This window comes from Pinus tabuliformis, chromosome 4_1, assembly GCF_031772625.1.
Source record: "Pinus tabuliformis cultivar Carrire ecotype Pingquan chromosome 4_1, CPIR1, whole genome shotgun sequence".
Lineage (NCBI taxonomy): Eukaryota > Viridiplantae > Streptophyta > Pinopsida > Pinales > Pinaceae > Pinus > Pinus tabuliformis.
Window position 1 is genome coordinate 835,451,594 of NC_142303.1, and position 19,919 is coordinate 835,471,512.

The following is a 19,919-nucleotide window of genomic DNA, read 5'->3' on the forward strand; positions in this document are numbered from 1 at the left end:
CTTCAATGCACTCTCTGTAAGGACCATAACGGGAGCAAATGTGGACCCATGTACAAATTTTTACTGCCTCAGGGTTTGTTTCGTCCTGTGACTACTAGGTTCGTTAGTCCTTCACATAACTCTCGAACAAAATGAATCCAAGAGTGGAATATAGACTCTTCACACGCAATTTATTTTCTAGAAAGTCTATACAGAGAAATGAAAGTTGCAAGTATATTATGCTTCAAAAATGAATTTTCTTGTGTAGTGAGCTATACACAAGGGTATGCTTTTGCAAAGTTTTATAACAGAAAAATTTGTCAAGAGGAATTTATTAAGGAAATCTCTTGTTAGAAATGAAATCCAGTTGAGTTGAGATAAAGTCCATAGTTACAAAGAAGTATTGTTGTGGAAAGCAATTCCACTATGACATTCCTGTATATTTTAATACAATATAAAAGGAAATTGATGTGATTTCCAAGCTACTTGAATCCATTGAACACACAGAGAATCAGTTGAGAACTGATGAATGAACATGGAAATCGATGTAATTCCTAAGCTACTTGAATCCATTTTGAACACAGAGAGAATCAATTGAGAACTGATGAATGAACATGAGCTGAAGCAAAAGGACACTATCATTAAGCTAGTCGACCCTGAAATTGAAGAAAATGATCATGTCAAACAAATCTACTAGCAGTGTACTAATAAAGGTAAAATCGACTTGCAAGAAGAAAGTAACTTAAATACCACATTCGTTGGAAAATGAAATCAATCAAAAAATGTTCTAACCAGAGATGAAGTTGATTCAAATGAAAGAAGTTCAAATCAGGGTGAGGTGAACCCAATAAATGAGATGTCGATAATCCCAGGAAAAATCAACCAGCAACAATGAAGGAAATCGATTAAAAATAATTAGTTAATTCCATTGTTAAGATTTCAACTTGGATATCATTTGTTGCCCAGTTACATTCTCTTGGAGAAATCGACCTGCATGTTAGGATGTAAATAAGTTCCAATTAAACAGAACATTTTTATTTGAGGGGAATTGAGGTCCAAAAGAGCAGAGTTCTTGGCAGAGGAACAATATAACTGCAAACACCCATTCAATATCTATGACTGTAGATTGAAGTTCTGCAACCTTGGAAGCACTATTGAGTACTTAACCAGAGCTGTAGAATCATTGGTACTTTATTAGATTTGATATGCAATACAATGCTTGATTCGCCTGGTGTTCTAAGGACAAAGACTGGTGCACGCTGCCAGTTAGATGGCCAGCAATCAGGACCAAAGCACAGAAGTTGGGATCTTTCTAATGATGGGCATTACTGCAAAGCAGCCAACCACCATCAGAGATTGCAACAAATTACTCAATTGCTGTTCTTTCACCTCAACAGGAAGCAGGTCATCCACGTCCTTGTCAACATTAAAAATTGATTCATCAACTGGGGCATCCATATTCCCAGTACTTGCGGCCAACTGAATTGTGGTCTCTTTCAATTCCTTAAGTGCCTGCATAAATGGTTGGGACATGACAAGACAAATAAATAAAGGGAGAGGAAAATTAGATAAAATGAAACACCCAAACTCAAAAATAAGACCATTACCAAGGCATGTGGAGGCTGATAAACCATTGGGGTCTGCATTTGCTCACAGGGATGGCTTCAAGTAGGGATTTCACCAGCACTAACTTATCCCCCTTGATGATAACCATCTATTACACCATATTGACATCTCCTTTTCAACCTTAGAAACCATCCACACCCATTATATTTTTTTGCAGTCACTGAATTTAAATAAAGACATAGCGCTGCGATTACAATTGAGCTAAGGACAATTCCACTCAAATGTATCTTCTACTCTAGAAACATTAATTATATCTTTTGTTATATTTGAATCAGCAATGATTGTCCAACCTGTTCATAGTTTCAGTTCCTCTGTTACACTTCTAGTGAACATCAATTTAACTATTTTAGAAATATTGAAGTGCTATAACAAATCAGTACCACGATATAATACGATTTAGTTCTTGTTCAATTTTATGTATAAGGGCACCATCCAACAAGATATGCCAAGCAAGGCACACTGAAAGTGCTGTCAATTTCCCATTTATTCTGTTTAATTTCTGCATACTGATTCCTACTGATACCGTTCCAACTGCTTGAAACAATAACATTTTCAAAAGGTCTCTTTCACTCTCACTTCAATTAGAACAGTACCCCTTTCTCTACTACATTCATGCACATATGCTTACATTTCCAATTCTGCAGATTGGTTTTCATGAAATTAACCAATACTTGTTTTGCATCTAACGAATTCACATAACTAAACAAAGCACTGAAAATATCACCAAAAGTGAGTGGCCTCTCTAGTATTACAAGAAGATTTATTCAAAAGAAACAAGAAGTTATTTTAAACTACCCTAGACATCTCATTGTCAGTACAGCATGCAGGACTTTTTCTGCCTGCCAGTTTTTGACTTCCGTGAAGTCTTACATTGAAGATCTAATCAAAAGATCGCTGCAAAACTTTAAAGGGGTGTAAAACCCCCAGCATTCAAATGCTTTGATGGCCAGAGCATGAGCCCAACTCAAAGTTTAATCTGAGATGTAATCTCTACAAATATAGAATGCAAACAAATGCACTAAAAACCAAAGAAACCTAGTTCACTGGCCCTTTCCTTCTCAAATGTCTCAAAGTACTCTCTTTCAATTCCTTAAGTGCCTGCATAAATGGTTGGGACATGACAAGACAAATAAATAAAGGGAGAGGAAAATTAGATAAAATGAAACACCCAAACTCAAAAATAAGACCATTACCAAGGCAGGTGGAGGATGATAAACCATTGGGGTCTGCATTTGCTCACAGGGATGGCTTCAAATAGGGATTTCACCAGCACTAACTTATCCCCCTTGATGATAACCATCTATTACACCATATTGACATCTCCTTTTCAACCTTAGAAACCATCCACACCCATTATATTTTTTTGCAGTCACTGAATTTAAATAAAGACATAGCGCTGCGATTACAATTGAGCTAAGGACAATTCCACTCAAATGTATCTCACATTATAATAATAAGGAAGAAAGATAATAAGAAAAAATGGAAAAACAAACAATTATCAAGTTAAATAGAATTAACATATTCATTTCCCTATTGAATTCTCAACATGGCATCCAATGCGTGGTCATCCCAAATATTTGTCAGTGGCATGTTGGTTATGATAAAATCTTTCCCTAAAGAGATTATATAGCCAAAGATCAAATTAACCCAAAACAAAGATACATGCAACTCAAAGAGACATATCCATAAGTTCTTACAATAATCAGTTTCTGAGGGATAGAGATGAGTACCATCATATAAAGAGAAACCAATAGCTGTGGTAGCAAATTCAGCAGTGCTGAATCTGTACATTGAAGCACCCATCTCAAAGAATGGATGTCTGGAAATTATGACAAAAACAATTCAAACACTCCAAACAAAATGATGAATTCTTTCAATGTAAGACTACCATTGTTGTGATAATGTTTATAAATGGTCTGCAAAACAAGGATGGAAAGATAATTACTAATTCTATAAGACCATTTTTTAGATCCTTGAGAAAGAAAACATCCAAAAAAACATATAAGATTGTGGTTGCTCAAACTAACCGTGAGTCTCCTGAGTCCTCACTCAAACAACCCTTTCACAAAAACTCAAGAAAAATATGTTTGGCCTCCTAAACTCTCCCTTGATTTCCAAACCCCTCAGACAATACAACATATGTTGCAAGTTATGAATCCCCTTAACTGATGGACTAGTGGTGGGCATCTGTTCTTTTCCTTTAAGTTTTTCCAGATATTGCAATCTCCCCTTCTCTGATTGTTGTCTCTATTCTTTGAGTCTAATTTCAGTTTTCTCTTCTAGTTCTTTTTGTGTCTGTAATCATTGCCCTTTCACTTTGGCCTAAAGTTGTGCTTCAATATCCTTTACTTGCATGACTAGTAATATTAGGAAAAATATTACTTCAGTACACTGAATCAAACAAATGAAAACTTTAGCCTTAAAAAGAAAGTTAAATAAAAAATTAAAATAAGGATTACCTTCTCTTGAAGATTTCCTACACATCTTCTCATTTCCTCTGAATTTTTCCCTATATTGCATGATCTCCTTCTCCCATTGTTGTTGTTGCTTTGTGAGCCTGGCTTCAAGTTGTCCTTCTAGTTCTTTTACCTACAGAACTTCAAGATCTTTAATGCACTCTAGAAATGAACTTCCTGACCATCACATGTACTGGAAAAAATGAATGCACAATCAATAACTTTTCTTGAAAATTTCTACAAAGTTTTTCTCTTCCCTTAAGTTTCACGTCCAATTTATGCATATTTTCATCCATCTTCTACATCATGTCATCCTTTAGCTTTCCTTCTTGTTTGGCCTTCTCAAACTACACAAAGGCATTCACACTTTCAGGAATAGCCTAACGAGCCTAATGTACAGGGCATGTTATGAATTCAATAACAATACTCATTGAAAATATATATGCAAAATCATTCTAATTGTATGCTAACTAGCAATGTAAAATCAATTTATTTGAAAACACCATTTGTTTATACTTTTGCATCATGTCATCCTTTAGCTTTCCTTCTTGTTTGGCCTTCTCAAACTACACAAAGGCATTCACACTTTCAGGAATAGCCTAACCAGCCTAATGTACAGGGAATGTTATGAATTCAATAACAATACTCATTGAAAAGATGCATGCAAAATCATTCTAATTGTATGCTAACTAGCAATGTAAAATCGATTTATTTGAAAGCACCATTTGTTTATACTTCAAAAGCTCACAAGATTCAATTTTTTTCCACGTTGGACCTAGTTCTATGCCCCTCACACTGGTGGCAAAGTTCAATCAACTTAAAGGAAAAAGGACATGAAGAGAAAAGGTATTGGAATGGCACCTAATCTTGGAGAAAATTTGTAAGCTTAGAAATCCTAAAATCACCAAAAACAACAGTCGTGTCATTATTAAATCTGATTTCAAAAAGAGATAGCATATGCAAAAGAAAGTACAAATGAACAATAGTGAAACTCTTTTGAACCCTTTAGATAGTTGCAATGCAACAAACTTATAGGGTATGTGGTTATTTTTGGTTGCTAATGTAGATAGAACATCACCATGAGCAAAAAGAGATTCTCTGATCGATTGAGCTTCCTTAAGGCACTCCCATTCAACATTGGAAGGCATACTATCAGTTTGAAAAGTGAAATTGAAAAAAAAAAAAAAAAAAAAAACAAAACAAAATAACCAAAAAAACAAAAGCTGACCGATCTCTAGAAACAACATAAACAATACAAAATTACAAACTAACCTGAGACGCCTCAGTCATGAATGCAAACTTTGATAATAATGGTTGCCTCAAATAGAATAATAGCTGTATAGAATCATTTATTATTTTCAAAGTCACCCCTAAGGCTCCATTGACACTTTAGTATGGCTAATTCCTTAAGCACCAATATTGTTATGTAAGTGTGTTTTTCACTTCTTACTTTGTTGTAGAAAATTTCACCATATTAATACAAAGAATCTTGTGAATTTGTCTGGCAGGGCATCTCCAGAATAATGAGCCAGGTTCAAACCCCAATAATATAGAGCCCTGATCATGTGGCCAAGTTTGACAGCCCTCAGATTAAACTAGAATTTACTCCAATAATGCAGCGTTGGGGTTTATAGCTCTCCGAGGATGAAAAAATCGCTTACCCTTACCAAGAAATAACACATGAAACCTATGACAGATTTGCGAATTCAATGATAATCTTTCGGGTTGTACTTAACACATGAGTTGACACTGCCTCCCTGCTTAAGGGATTTAACCCCAACAATTGGAAAATAGCATGCTTTGTTTGAATTTTTTTTACCATCCTCTGTATTTTCCACTCCAAAATTTACTCACATCACATAAAATATTTTCCTCTCAAAACATACTCAAGAACATCTTCACACGTGAAGTTGCAGTGTTGGATATTGATGTGTCTACAGATGTATTTGTTAACATATGATCATGAGAAGTGGCAGCAGTGGGTATTGATGTGTCTATGACTCCAATTTTGCTAAACATATAACAGTCGTATATTCATGGTATGAATTACAGTGTTGTTACAATAGTAGGCTTGATTGTCATACATAAATGACAAATGCAGATGGCTCTTTCAAGCATGTCAGCAATTACCTTAAACACCAAATAACACTTTCTATTGATGATGCTTCTTGTAAGGCTTCTACTGCAGCTGAAAGAGCTGCATCTAATCGTTGCAGAGCTTCCTGAAATGAACATCATAAACAAAATCAAAATCAAAACTGATACTAAGCCAACGCATATGAGTTTCTGTTAACTAGCCATACAGGGAAGATATGCTTCTAAGGAAAATCAATGTAAAAAAGAGAAACTACCTTTCCAGGTCCAACAAAACTGGATGGCAGTGCATCCCATGAAATTTTGCTATCAGTCAATTTCTTGTGATTGACAGTTGCCTTGACTAGATAACAAGGAGGAGTTGCATTGGTAGATGACTTAGAACTCTTATGAGATGATGTATTAATACACCCTGCATTCATAGCTCCTTGTACAGTTCCCACCTTTGATGGAGTAGAACCTATATTTTGTGTCTTTTGTATTGTTTCAGTGCTACCAGGAGTCTTTTTGTTCAAGAAAATGTGCACTTACAAGGCATAAATGATATGCCAACAGATTAGAAAAAATTATTATTTGCTCAAAGTTCAAAAGGTTCACAGCCAAAGCAGGTTTTTTGGGATAAAAATTACCTACTACCATAAAGAATTGAAGCCCTCCATGACTGACATCTATCATGTATACGGAGAACATGTTATGGTTAGAGAAGCTTTTCGAACTACTATGGCACACATAAACTTATAAAATTATTTCTGATTGATGTTCAAATCACATTAGATTCATTACAGATCATTCCTTTGAATATCAGAGGTTTTGGGATCCCACATACAACTAATTCTTAGACAAGGGTCAGGAAGCAAGTGGGAAAATCAACTCATGATGAGTGGGTAACATTGCAGGATCCATTCATTGAACACTTCTCCTTCTTTTTTTCCTCAGTAATGTATTTATCTTATTTGGCTCAGTTTGATTCCATGCCTCAGTCGTGTATTACTCTAATCATGTGGCTAATTTTGAGCGTTTCCCAATCAGATATAGGATCGTTTCAGCCTTCACCATGCCTTAATCTTGGGACTTACTTTACACCATGGACAACTTTAAAACACAATATAGGTTCCTCCATGTAATTGCAGAGTATTCTGATGGCAGATAGTCTATACTTCCAGTGCATACTAAGGGCACTGGAGAGGGTGGTTATGGACTTGCTGGCTACCCAACCGCAAGACCAACTAGAGCCATTTTGGTTGTTAAGGAAGTTTAAAATAATTGAAAACTATGCAAATCCTAATTATAGTTTTAAACTAGCATCGTTTTTGATCAGTTGTGTAAGCAGCACAAAAATCTTCTGCAACCCTATCAGGGCCAGTGGGGGGCAGAATGGACCAAGGAAGTGGTAGGAAGTTCAGAGGCTTTGTTGCTCCATTGACCAATCTAAGGGAACTTCATGTTGCTATCATATGGAACCTTCATAAGCCAATAACCTGGCATTTACATGAATTTAGAGTGAAGGTAGCAGGTCCGTAGATTCTGTGGTTCGATGTCACACCTCCTCAAGGGTTAACTAAGAGTTAGCTGCAGAGAAAACTTAACTAAGAGTTAGCTGAAGAGAAAACTTTAGGGGATAATATTTTTTCATTTTACATAATATTTATTTGTACCAAAATGTTAGATTTTCTCTACATGATTTTTTTTTTGTGAAATCCTTATAAATTATAAAAATCCACCCTAGTTTCTGGCAGTATTTTGAGAGTTATAAAGAAGAGCTACTCTACCCTTACAAGTAAGTTATGATTCCTCATAATTATTAAAATAGTGAGAAACAAAGCCACGAGGCTTCATGCCATGTTCCCAGCAGTCTCACCAAACACATTTAGAAAAGAAGAATTTTGGGAAGTGACAATGGTAGCAAGAGAGGGGAGGCTGTAGTTAGAAGGAGGTAGCACGGGCTGAAAAAAGTTTCTTATCACAATGAAAACGTAGACACAATAGAGCATATCATTCTTCTTGCTAGTATTAGGGCCCATGAGCTGTCTGTAAATTAGTTTTTCATTAATGTATTTCCTAGTGTTCTTCCACGCCGAAAGGATTCTTCTCTAGTGATCAATCACTGATTTTGATTGATAGCGTGGATACATTTGTTTTGTAGTTGCATTCATTCATACTGTTTTATTTCAATCTGTAGTAGAGTGATTTTGCTCTGATATAGTTTGTTGTAGAAATTTTTAATAGTCCAAAACATGTATGGGAATGAAATTTCTTGCAAAGTCGTTACTGCACTCCCAAGCAGTATAATATGGAATGTATTCACTGCATATCTTCAAAATATTCCTGCATGCACTAGGCACAGGATCGACACCACACCAAACTCAAGCTTCCCATGTACAACTACTACACCTTAGAAACCACCATACCCAGTATTAAATCCCCTAATGTTGAACGTCGTTTGTGTTGCTGCTTTGTCGATTTCCCTAGGTGTTTGCCCTACAGGAAATCTTTGATATTCTGAAACAACCCTACCTTTCTCTTGCAGATAGAAGAATTGCCTAAATTGTCATCATTTTTGGGTTGAAGAACTAGTGGAGGACTCAATGGCAGAACCCTACGACCTAATTCACCCCCCTTCCTGGCCTTCGTCTTAGGCTTCCCCAACTCCTCTTCCCAATCGAAAAGAACTCTCCCTTGAATCAGAACCCTATCAAAGTGTTTACCTGTAACAATGCAAACAAGGGTTTTCATTTGGCAGGAGCTCTCCGCACATCACTGAAATGTCTGCTCTGCCCGCATTAAACACGTCACTTCACATGCCAAATTACAGTGAAAAAAGTATATGAAATTTGGAGATGAACTGATTCAACATTGGGTAACATTTTCTATTCTGTTGTTCTTTCTTGCATCAAAAGAACTGAGTACAATAAGAAACAAGTTCCATGAGTATAAAATCAACAAATACAAATGAATATTACATTTTTTATCATCACCCAACGAACAAGAACCAAACAAAACTCAAGTCTAAGGGAAGGTTTATCAACTTGATGTCGAAAGAAGTACCATGAACAGGTATACCCCATCTTCCGGAAAGCAATTGCAATCCCTGAGAAAAGAAATCATCTTATTGTCTACCACAGTACAGACTATCGACATCTGAGACAAAAATTCATTCCCAAGTAGTCCAAAGCACCTCATAGCAGTTTCTCTATTACAAATCAGACAATATTAATACAACAGATTTCTTGCCTCGAAAACTTTTCAAAAGGTCTATACAAAACTTGAACTACAGTCTATACAGACACTGTGTTCAATCCAGATTTTGATTACAAACACCATTGAGGCCATACGGTATCTCCAATTTTTCACATCATTGAGGTCATCAGTACCTCCAGTTTCAAACAACATTCAGGCCACATTTGATATAAATAGTGCTAACTGACCCATGACTCAGGCAAGAAAACACCCAATTCCCCCACTCAACCCTATGATCCAGCCCATACTTGGCAACATGACTATAACGCTCCCTCTCACCATAAAAGACATTTGAGACAATTGTACCGAGATCAAGCTGAATGAAAAATATGAACAATACAACAATCATTGCCTAGATCTTTCCAACACGAGCAATACATGGGAATCAGAAGCAGGAAGTTGCCTTCTCCATCACAATATTCATCTTGGGATACTGGCAGACTGCAAACATCCAAATACTGGCACACTCAGCAACTATCTTCTCCTGTACTTCAAACTTGAAGAAAAACAAGACATATGAAGCCAACTTACCCTGATTCAAAAGCCGGCTACAGATGGGCAGGACCTGCATAAAGGGGCCTAATTTCTAGCGCTCAGGCTTCAGCCAACAATTCTGTCAAGTACCGACTGTTGTTGTTGCTGCTGCAGTGGCATGAGCCGTTCAAATCCAAGAAACAATGGATACCAAAACAAGAGAAGAATAAGCGGATTGAAATTTGAAAATGCAAGAGAACATTTAGATTTGTGAACTAGGATGAAAAAACCTATTTCAAAACCATTTTTATACAGGGACCAGGGAGCCATATACACCAAAACAGCGGGCTGAATCCGTGAAAACAGGGAGCCGCCCTCCATTTGAAAACAAATTAAGCTCCGCCCTCCATTTCAAAACAAATCTAACATCTCATGACCAAATCGACCCTCACAAACCACTCCCGGGACCAAATCGACCCTCACAAACCACTCCCGGGACCAAATCGACCCTCACAAACCACTCCCAAACCAGAAAACCCAAACTGTAAATCAGAAATGGCGATTTTGCTCTCCCAAACCCGGAGCAAATATCAAAATGGGGCGATTTTGATAAAATACGATTCGGTTAGTTTATCCGCCCTGGGCTAAAATAAAAAAATAAATTAATTTTTAAATAAAATATGGGCTAATTATATAAAAAAGTTTTTATTATTTTAATTAAAAATTCGCCCCATTAAAATATAAAAAGCCTTAAATTTCGCCTTTGGGCGATTATTCGCCCCTAAAATTAACCTTGGGCTTGTTATCTCTTTCGCTAACTGCCCAAGGAACTTTCTTATCCAATGTTTCACCTTTTCTTACCAAGTATTACTGCAATTTTAGAATTTGGTTTCTGTCCCCATAAAATAGGAACCAAATTGGCTTGCAGTTGGTTGACTTGATTGTAAATCTTCCATATGCAAAAGTCATAATTCCAGGGAATAAAAATCATTTTCAAAAGCATACATATGAAACTTATGTTACAAATTTTAGATCCATGGATCTTTGTCTAGTTAATAGAAGTTTAAAAAGAGTAAACGCCATTAGTCTGCATAGATATGTTAACACAAAAGCACTAGCCTCAAAGTGAACATTGATGAAAAGTTGTCATGTAGTAGCCCTTGCAAACGTTTTGAAACCAGACTGAGTATCTTTAATTCTTGAACTAGAAATAAGGATTAGGCACAAATGAAATTCTTACGTTAAAATATTATAATACCACTTTCTTTCTTTTTTTCATTACGAAAAAAGCACAATTTGTATTAATAATCAGAGTAAAAATTTACAAATGTCAACTATTGTTCAAAACATAAGCCATTTTGGCACTGTCTGATTTATATAAAACAGGCTATAATTGCAAGTGCCCCATAACCACAAAAAGAAGTAACAAGTGATACAGCTATTCCTTGATTTATCTATGTATAAGGAGCTGAAAAGATATAAGATAGAGACAAAGTTACAGCCGATAGTATGGTATGCCTGTTTTAGGAAACTGTATGATCATGTTGATGAAACACCATCTATGAGGAGGAAGAAAGAAGTTTTTTCAAGGAGAAGATTCCATCCTCGTAGAGGACACTGTTTATGCCCAGTGGCCAGGCAGCCGATTAAACACAAACATAAACAAAACCAGACTTTCAGTAGTGCCCAAGGAAAAGCGTATATTCCTGGAAAAAGAAGGTCCTCCATGACATAAGTGTTGTTCTCCCAATTGATTTCCAGGTACCATTTACCAGGTTCTTGAAGCATACCTTTTTTTGATAGGCTGTCTGCTTGCATATTTTGGGATCTGCCTATGTGCTGGATTGTGAAATCATTTAGAAGTTTCCAAAGGATCTCTATTCTCTTCATCCATCCTTGTAAAAAAGGGGTGTTGATGGAGGCCTTTCCTGAAACATGGTCAATTATGATCTTGGAGTCTCCATATACATGTAGGAAAGGGATATTTAGAAAGTTGTTGAACCACAATAGGCCCCAAAGAGCCATTGCTTCTGCCTTGTTGTTGGTGCCATTTCCTCCATTCCAGAGAATACTGTAGGATAGTTGTTCGGATATGGATATCCAAACCCCACAAGCACATAACCCTTTTTGTGCTGCACCGTAAAAAAAACCCATTGGATACATTAACTGTGAGTTAATGTGCATGCAAGGATTGTTACTTGGGCGATTGGGTTGGGGGGAAAAAACACTGAAATTTGTTACGATTCTATGAAAGACCTGCTGGAAGTCCTCTCTAGTGTTCTGGAACAAGTAGTTGTTCCGCCATTTCCAGATGGCCCATATACTGATTAAAGGAATGGATCTCCAGGGGGGCTTCTGTGTACTCCACCATTCCAGTGAATCAGTGATGGATGAATGCAGTATAAAATGGAAGCCAAAATATTTAGATAAATTTTTCCATACCTGGGTGGTGAGTTTACATTGCAGGAAGATGTGGTTGTTGTTTTCAGCATCGCATTTACAGATAGAACAGATACCTAGCCCTTGCCAGTGTCTTTTCTGTAGATTCTCCCAGATGAGGTTCTTGTTGTGAAAAACCAACCAAGAAAAAATGATGATTTTGTTTGGAATTCCTGTTTTCCAAAAAATTGTGGGGAAATGCAAACCTGATTGTAGAGCTGGTACTCTGGAAAGAGAGAGATAAGTATCAGCTACAATAATATTATCAGTCTTCATCTTGCCTTTCCATGTGAGAAAGTCTTGGGGTTCCGTACGACAGATACCAATGTTTTTTATATTTGCTATGATCTTGTTCCATTGTAGGGCTGCGTGACCATTTAGGCCAATGTTGTGTGCTTCTTTCCAAATCGGTAAAGGGCCTTGCCAGCCCGCTATAGCTTGACCCCATATAAATATGCCCAGTCCATGTAGGATATTTTTAATGCTCTCTGGAATGGAACATTCCTCCCCAGCACCAAGTATTGGATCCACAACTATAAGAATATTGTTTCCATTTTGGAATCTCCATGTAAGCTGCTGAAAGAAATAACTCTCCATTTTCCGGAAACTTTTCCAGATAGCTGAGCCCTGTTTGATGCCTATGGTGCCTTTCCTATACCAGTATCCGAAGTCTTTATTACCAAGGTACTTTTTTGGATGGTATTACTCCAAGTGCCTTTCCCAAATAATCCCCTCCATAAGGATTTCATCAATAACGCTCCTCCAAATCTGCGGAGATCCATAATCCCCCATCCCCCCAATTCTTTTGGAAGAGTAATGCTGGCCAATTTGGTGAGATGATATTTCTTCCTTTCGTGGCAGCCTCCCCAAATGAAGTTTGCAGTAAGGCGATTTAGCTCCTTGACAATGGCCACAGGGATATGGTACAAGTGAGCCCAATATACTGTTAGCTGTGCTAAAACTGCTTGGGCAAGAATAACTCTCCCACCCATTGAGAGACATCTGAACTCCCATCTAGATATCCTTTTATAGTAGCGATCAATGATCCATTGCCAGTCAGCTATATTGTAGCTACAAGGTTTTAGGTGATATCCGAGGTATTTCATTCCCCTTTGAATAGGTATTGCCTTGATACGAAATAATCCTTCAATATATTCAATGGTTTCCATGTCGCACTTTCCATGATAAATTACAGATTTCCCTTCATTTATCTGTAGTCCTGTAGCACTTGCAAATTTCTTCAGAATATTAAAAAGACATAACCAGGAAAAGTGGCAGAGCATACCCAAAATCAATATGTCATCTACAAAAAGACTGTGTGAAATGCTGTTGTTGTTGCTTATCATCAGTGGCCGGAATTGATCCTCCATTACTGCTCTTTTTATGTGCAGGCTTAGGCAGTCCATTGCCAGGATGAATAAAAGCGGGGATAGTGAGCATCCTTGCCTCAGTCCTCTAGCAGCTCGAAAGAAATTAGTTGGATGTCCATTTATCAGGATGGCGTAGTTTACCTTGTCAACACATGCCATTATCCAATTTATACATCTGGGACTGAGTCCAATTTTGGTAAGGACGCATCTGAGGAAGCCCCAATCCAGGCAGTCGTAAGCCTTCCTCAGATCAATTTGGAAGATGGCTGCATTTAATTTTTTGGTGTGTATCGTATGCATACTTTCCTGAGTATTTGCAACAACATCATGAATGAGTCTGTCTTTGAGAAAGCCATGTTGTTCCTGAGAGATGAAACGCGAGAGAGTATTTCGCAATCTGCCAGCAATTACCTTTGAGATGATTTTGTATATGGTATTGCATAGGGAGATCAGCCTAAAATCCGAGAAAATATTAGCATTGTTTTTCTTTGGAATGAGAGCAATATATGTGGATGAGATGCGTTGATGAATTCTACCCGTTGTTCTGGATTCATCAACCATACTCAGAGGTCATTCTTTATGAGTTCAAAGAAATGAAGGAAGAGTTCGATCGTCCATCCATCTGGACCTGGACATTTATCCCTCTTGAAAGATTTCAACACTTCCAGGAGTTCTTCCTCGGTAACTATCCTGTAGAGTTCTTCATTTTGCTCATCCTTGAACATTGTAGGATAGGGCTCAATTCCCCAAATAATATCTTCTGCCATTATATTTTCATTTCTGCTATATGTTTCCTGGAAATACAGTACAGCCGCATTGCATATATCTTCTTGTGTTTGGTGTGTTTTCCCATCCTCGTCCCTAATCTCCCAGATTGTATTTATGTTGTGGTGATGGTTTGCATAACGGTGAAAGAATTTTGTATTGCGATCTCCCTCCCTTATCCAGGTTGCCCTGCTTTTTAGTCTCCAGGTGGATTCTTCAATAGACAATAATTTTTTTTCCTGATTTCTAGTGCTTGTATACGTAACCAGATCTTCATGGGGAGGCATTGAGTGGACATTTTCGAGAGGATCCAATCCATTTCCTTCTGGATATCTTTTAGTTCTTTCATATTTGCTTTTTTCTTTTGTTTTTGCCAGGGCTTTACTTTCTCGCGAAGGGAATCTAATTTGTCGAGGAGATTCTGAGTGGGAGAGGAGTTAGTAGGAGGAATATGTCGTCCCCAGGATTCCTGCACAAGCTCATTGAACTCCGGATCTTCCAGCCAGGATCTGTTAAATTTGAAAGGAAAACCCTTACGGATTCCAGTATTCCTCCATTGCAATGAGATGGGTCTGTGGTTAGATGTGAAGTTACTGATGATTTCTGTGCAGAAATCCCCCAGTCGCTCAATCAACTTTTCATGGGCTAAGAAGCGATCCAGTCTTTTGGCCACATATGTTGTTCCAGATCGGCCATTATCCCAAGTAGGGGCAATTTTAGCAGGGCAAATGTCCACAAAATTGTGTGATAGTAAAGCATCTTGAAAAGGGTCAGCCAGAGGGTCCGCCTTCCTACTGCAGCCCCATACTTCATCACTGCTTAAAGTGCAGTTTAGATCCCCCGCAATGATAAGGGACACCAGTTCCATCATTTTAGAGGAGAAAACACAATTCCAGAAAGTGAATCGGTCCTTATAGGGAGCATATACATTGAGGATATGAATGTTTCCAGGTATTCCACGAAATCTAGCTTCCAACAGAATACCTGCAAAACAACGGAAAGCCTTAACAGAGACCCAGGATGGATCCCATAAGGCTACCAACCCCCCGAAGAGGCCAGATGAATCAGTTGCAGAAATGTGCCAGTTTGGAAACATTTTTCGAAAATATAAAACAACCTCAGAACGATTGTGCATCGTTTCCTGTATGAGTATGATATTTGGATGTAAGGAGTAGAACAAATTTTTGAGAGCTATAAATTTGGGTTCAGCTCCCAAACCCCTGATATTTATGGATATAATGTAGGTCATGGGAGGGTTTTGATGAGCTGACTTGCTCTAAGGGTCCTAGGGGAGGAAAGCTCTGTAATAGGTACATCAATGAGGAAGCGGTCCATTGGAGAGGTGAGAGGGATATTGTAATTTCTTCCACGAAAATGTCTGCTACCTCAGTTTTTATTCCATCGGACGGTTATATTGCCTGCCGAGATAGGGCTGATGTGTGGGGAGGAAGATGACTTAGGTTTATGTATGGTGAGGGAGTGCAAATCTAGAGTCTTTTTTTGCAAAAGGAAGTCCAAGTCACTTCCTATAGAGTTTGAAGGGGATGCAGTAGGTGAGTTTGGAGGAGTGACATAGGGGCAAGGTCCTTTGTCCTTTGATTGACGGCTGGATGGGATAGGAGAGGGAGTAGGTGAGGGTATGTATGCTATGTGCGAGGTGGAAGGAATATTATGATAGGGATGTGAACTCGGAAGAGGAGCAGGTATTTCCTGGCAGGGGGTAGGTTCCGGAGGCGGGGGGAACTAGGGTGAGCTGGAACTCCCGTAAAAGGCAAGTCCGACTTTCCAGAGATATTTGGGGAGGATGCAACGGTAATTGGGGATGTTTCCATAGAACCTACAAAAGGAGGGTAGCGAGAGAAGGTCTTTTGAGAATTACCTGGATGTGTCGCTTTCTGGTACTGTGACGCCATCCTTTGACCATTTTTGCTTGGTCGTTCCTTTTCAGAGTTTGACAGCTTTATGGCATTATAACATTTTTGTCCGTGTAGGCGGCCTCCCGGACGGAGTGGGCATTGTTCGCGCAGGTGTCTTGTTCTATGGCAGAAAGAGCAATGGAAAGGCACCCCCCAGTAATCCAATCTCTGATGGAGATTGATGTCTTCCCAATGAAGATTGATATGGTCAGGAAAACTGCCACGATATTCCTTCTCTATGAGTATCCATGCTACTCTCTTGTCTTTTGCACCAAGGCATTTCGGGTCCACATATACGAATTTCCCAATGGCATTTCCTATGTCTGTTAGAGCTTGCTTTGTCCATAATTCAATCGGTAGTTCGGGCAATTTAACCCAGATTAGTTTGTTGATGGGGTATTGTGCAGGGGGTTATAGCCGATGTACCAATTATGCAGGGCTAGAAAGCTCTTTCCATGAACCCAGGGGATGGATATGATTGTCTCAAGATCCTCTTGACTGAGAAAGTGGAAACTGTACCATCCTTTCATGAGTCTAACTATCGTGGGCAGATAGCCAAGCATGGATTTCCACTTCCTTCCTAGCCAAATTCTCATCTCAGAATCCTCCATGTCCGGGAAATACCATCGGCCAACTAAGGCTCGCTTCTGTAAACTGATAATGCGGTCTACCAGGGTGGCGCTATCGAGGTCTATGGTCGGGGGTGGCAGAGTGATTTTAATGGGATGATGTTTAAGTTTTTGTTCACGATATGCATGTTCACCACCCTGCAGTGACTGTGGAGGAAGGTCGACAGCAGGCACGTGTATTTCTCCCAACGTAGTATGCCAAACATCTAAAGATCGTGGCCCCATATGGAGCATTTCTGCTTCCATGGTGGCACGGATCAAGGTTGAGTTGGCAGACACGTTGGAGTCTAGGTCCATCCAGAGAGTTCGGCCTGTTAGTGGAAAGTGACAGTTAAGGGAATACCGTCAGACAAGATGGGGATCTGAGTTAGATCCGAATTAATGAGGGCAGGTGTGGAGGATCGAAATAGGGGATAGATGATCTTGGGAAAGTCAATAACCCGTGTACCTAGGAGATATGGCTTGTGCGATTATTAAAAAACTGCATGTCACGGGGGCTAGAAATATCGCCGTCGTTGTACTATCTAGATCCGAAGGCGTAAGAAGGTGTACCATCGACGGTCCTATATGTCTGATATGGAATGTGTGAGGTCAGAGAATGTGTGGGGAAGCATACCAAGTGACGAGAGGCAACTTGCCGAGAAATGGTACACTATTCCCTGAGCTACTATTCCATCCACTGGAATAACCAGGACCAGACTTGAGCGGAAAAACCAGAGAGGCGAGGATGCATGTTCTCTGATTATCTCTAAATTAGTAGTGTCATGAGAAAGAGGATAGGCAATTGAAAGATAAAACAAGGAAAGGAAGTATTTACTAAACCCCTCCCAGACCCAGAAAGCCTAGAATAAGAGACAAAGCTGTGATAAGAGACTATAAACGATAATTGAAAAGTAGATCTAAGGCCATTAAATTACAAAACAACAGTAGAAACATCCCTTGCATTTGCATCAAATGCTTCCTATTCGAAAACTGAAGCCAATGCAAGGACAAGAGATTATAAAAAAAATCTGATAGGCGGCGCCAAAATTGATGGGAGATGGTTATCCCACAGTCAAGAATTGTAAAAGGGAAGTTTTTTGTGGCGTCGAAATAGAAGGCAAGTGAATCTAATACTTTGTAAATACTTTGTAAAGAAAAAACGAAAGACTTTATAAAAACGAAAGGCTTTGAGCAGAAAACAGAGGAGGACAAGTATACCAGTCTGTCTATATTTGAAAAATTATATGGGGATTTTAAGGCATACCTTTTAGTTCCGAGTCCCTCTCTGGAAGCAGTTATTTGAAACTGTGACGAGCCTTTCGCATTAATTTCCACCCCAGCCTTTTAGTTCCGAGTCACTATTTGGTAGCAATCTTTTCAAAAAACGTGACGAGCCTTCTGCATTATATTCCTTTCCATCCTAAGTGCCAAAATTTTGGTATTTCAGTACGAAAAAAAGCTGTATATATTAATATAATCCGCAACATAAGTCTGATACAGAAAATATACGACATGGGAAAAAATATGTTCCGCCATCTATCAGGACATGAGAAAAAACTTATACCAAGATACATGTACATTAGGCTCTTAATAGGAATCATAATATTCAGTGAAAAAAGAGCATGAGATACCTGTGCATGTAGCAGCTGATTAATAAAAACAAGGTCTCGATACAAACCAGGCCGATGAGACTAAATACTAGGCATTGAGAAAGGCTGAACATGATGCGTGACTGATCCCATAGTGATGCACATGTACCATATTCCACATTGAGAGGGTATTCCCTTCTTTGATAAGTCATCCGCAATTATATTCTAGGAGAGATTTATATGAGCAATGGAGAACTCCTTTGTAGAAATCCAGAGTGAGGAGATTCTTTGCAGCCATCTGGAAAGGTTGGCATTTTTAATGGAATGTTTGCCAATCACATGATCTATAACAATTCTTGAGTCTCCAGCAATGGAGAACTCCTTTGTAGAAATCCAGAGTGAGGAGATTCTTTGCAGCCATCCAGAAAGGTTGGCATTTTTAATGGAATGTTTGCCAATCACATGATCTATAACAATTCTTGAGTCTCCATAGATCTGTAGGCCACCAATATTCAGGAAAGTGCAGAAATTTAGAAGGCCATATAGTGCCATTGCTTAAGCTTTATTGTTAGTTCCAGCACCCCCATTCCAAAAAATTTTGTAGTGCAGGTCCTCCATAATATGAATGTACACTCCACAACCACAATTACCTTCTTGAGCAGCACCATCAAAGAATGCCCTCGGAAAAGATAATAGAGGATTGGAAGACACTTTAGATAAACCAATCCTTTGTTGAGGAATGCAGGGAGAGAGCGAGAGGTATAATGAGATAATTTGGTCAAATATGAGCATAAAGTCCTGCCTATAATTTTGGAAAATGACCCGGTTCCTCCATTTCCATATGTACCAGAAAACTATAAGAGGGATAGGCCTCCATATCCCTTTCTGCTTACTCCACCAATCTAAAGCATCCTTTATAGAAGAATGAGAGAGGAACGAGAAACCAAAATGTGTGGCAATTCTTTTCCATAGAGCCTGTGTGATAGAACAATGGAGAAAGATGTGTGAGTTATCTTCAGTCTCAGACAGGCAAATGGAGCAGATGGTAGGGCTGTGCCAATTCCTCTTCTGAAGGTTGACCCAAGTGAGATTTTTGTTATGAAATACAAGCCATCTGAATAAGTTAATTTTGTTAGGGAAACCAACTTTCCAGAAAGTGAAAGGAAAAATGTCGACACTTGACAATTGCTCCTCAGTGATTGAGAGATATATATCTTTAACAATTACCATATTCTGACCATTTCTCCCCCGCCAAACTAAACTGTCTTCTGCTTCAGATCTGAAAAAACCACAGAGCTTCATTTTCCAGTATATCCCATTCCATTGGGATATGGCATGACCCTGTAGACCCAAATCACTAGCG

The 19,919-nt window shown here is 38.6% G+C and overlaps 1 protein-coding gene across 10 annotated transcripts in view; it reads right to left on the reverse strand.

Moving 5' to 3' along the window:
- Positions 1-990: 990 nt before the first annotated feature.
- Positions 991-19,919, reverse strand: part of LOC149178811 (boron transporter 1-like) — a 30,143-nt gene continuing 11,214 nt past the window's right edge. The window contains exons 2-6 of one of the 10 annotated variants that reach the window (XM_089420439.1): positions 6,192-6,283; positions 4,578-4,627; positions 2,799-4,408; positions 1,587-2,703; positions 991-1,491 (exon numbers count right to left, since the gene is read on the reverse strand). In XM_089420439.1, the coding sequence (XP_089276565.1) occupies positions 1,261-1,491; positions 1,587-1,625 (270 nt within the window). In that variant the 5' untranslated portion in view covers positions 1,626-2,703; positions 2,799-4,408; positions 4,578-4,627; positions 6,192-6,283 and the 3' untranslated portion in view covers positions 991-1,260. Of the gene's footprint in view, positions 1,492-1,586; positions 4,409-4,577; positions 4,628-6,191; positions 6,284-19,919 lie in introns of those variants that run through there. The other 9 variants (XR_016258230.1, XR_016258227.1, XR_016258223.1 and 6 more) reach the window with 9 other exon arrangements.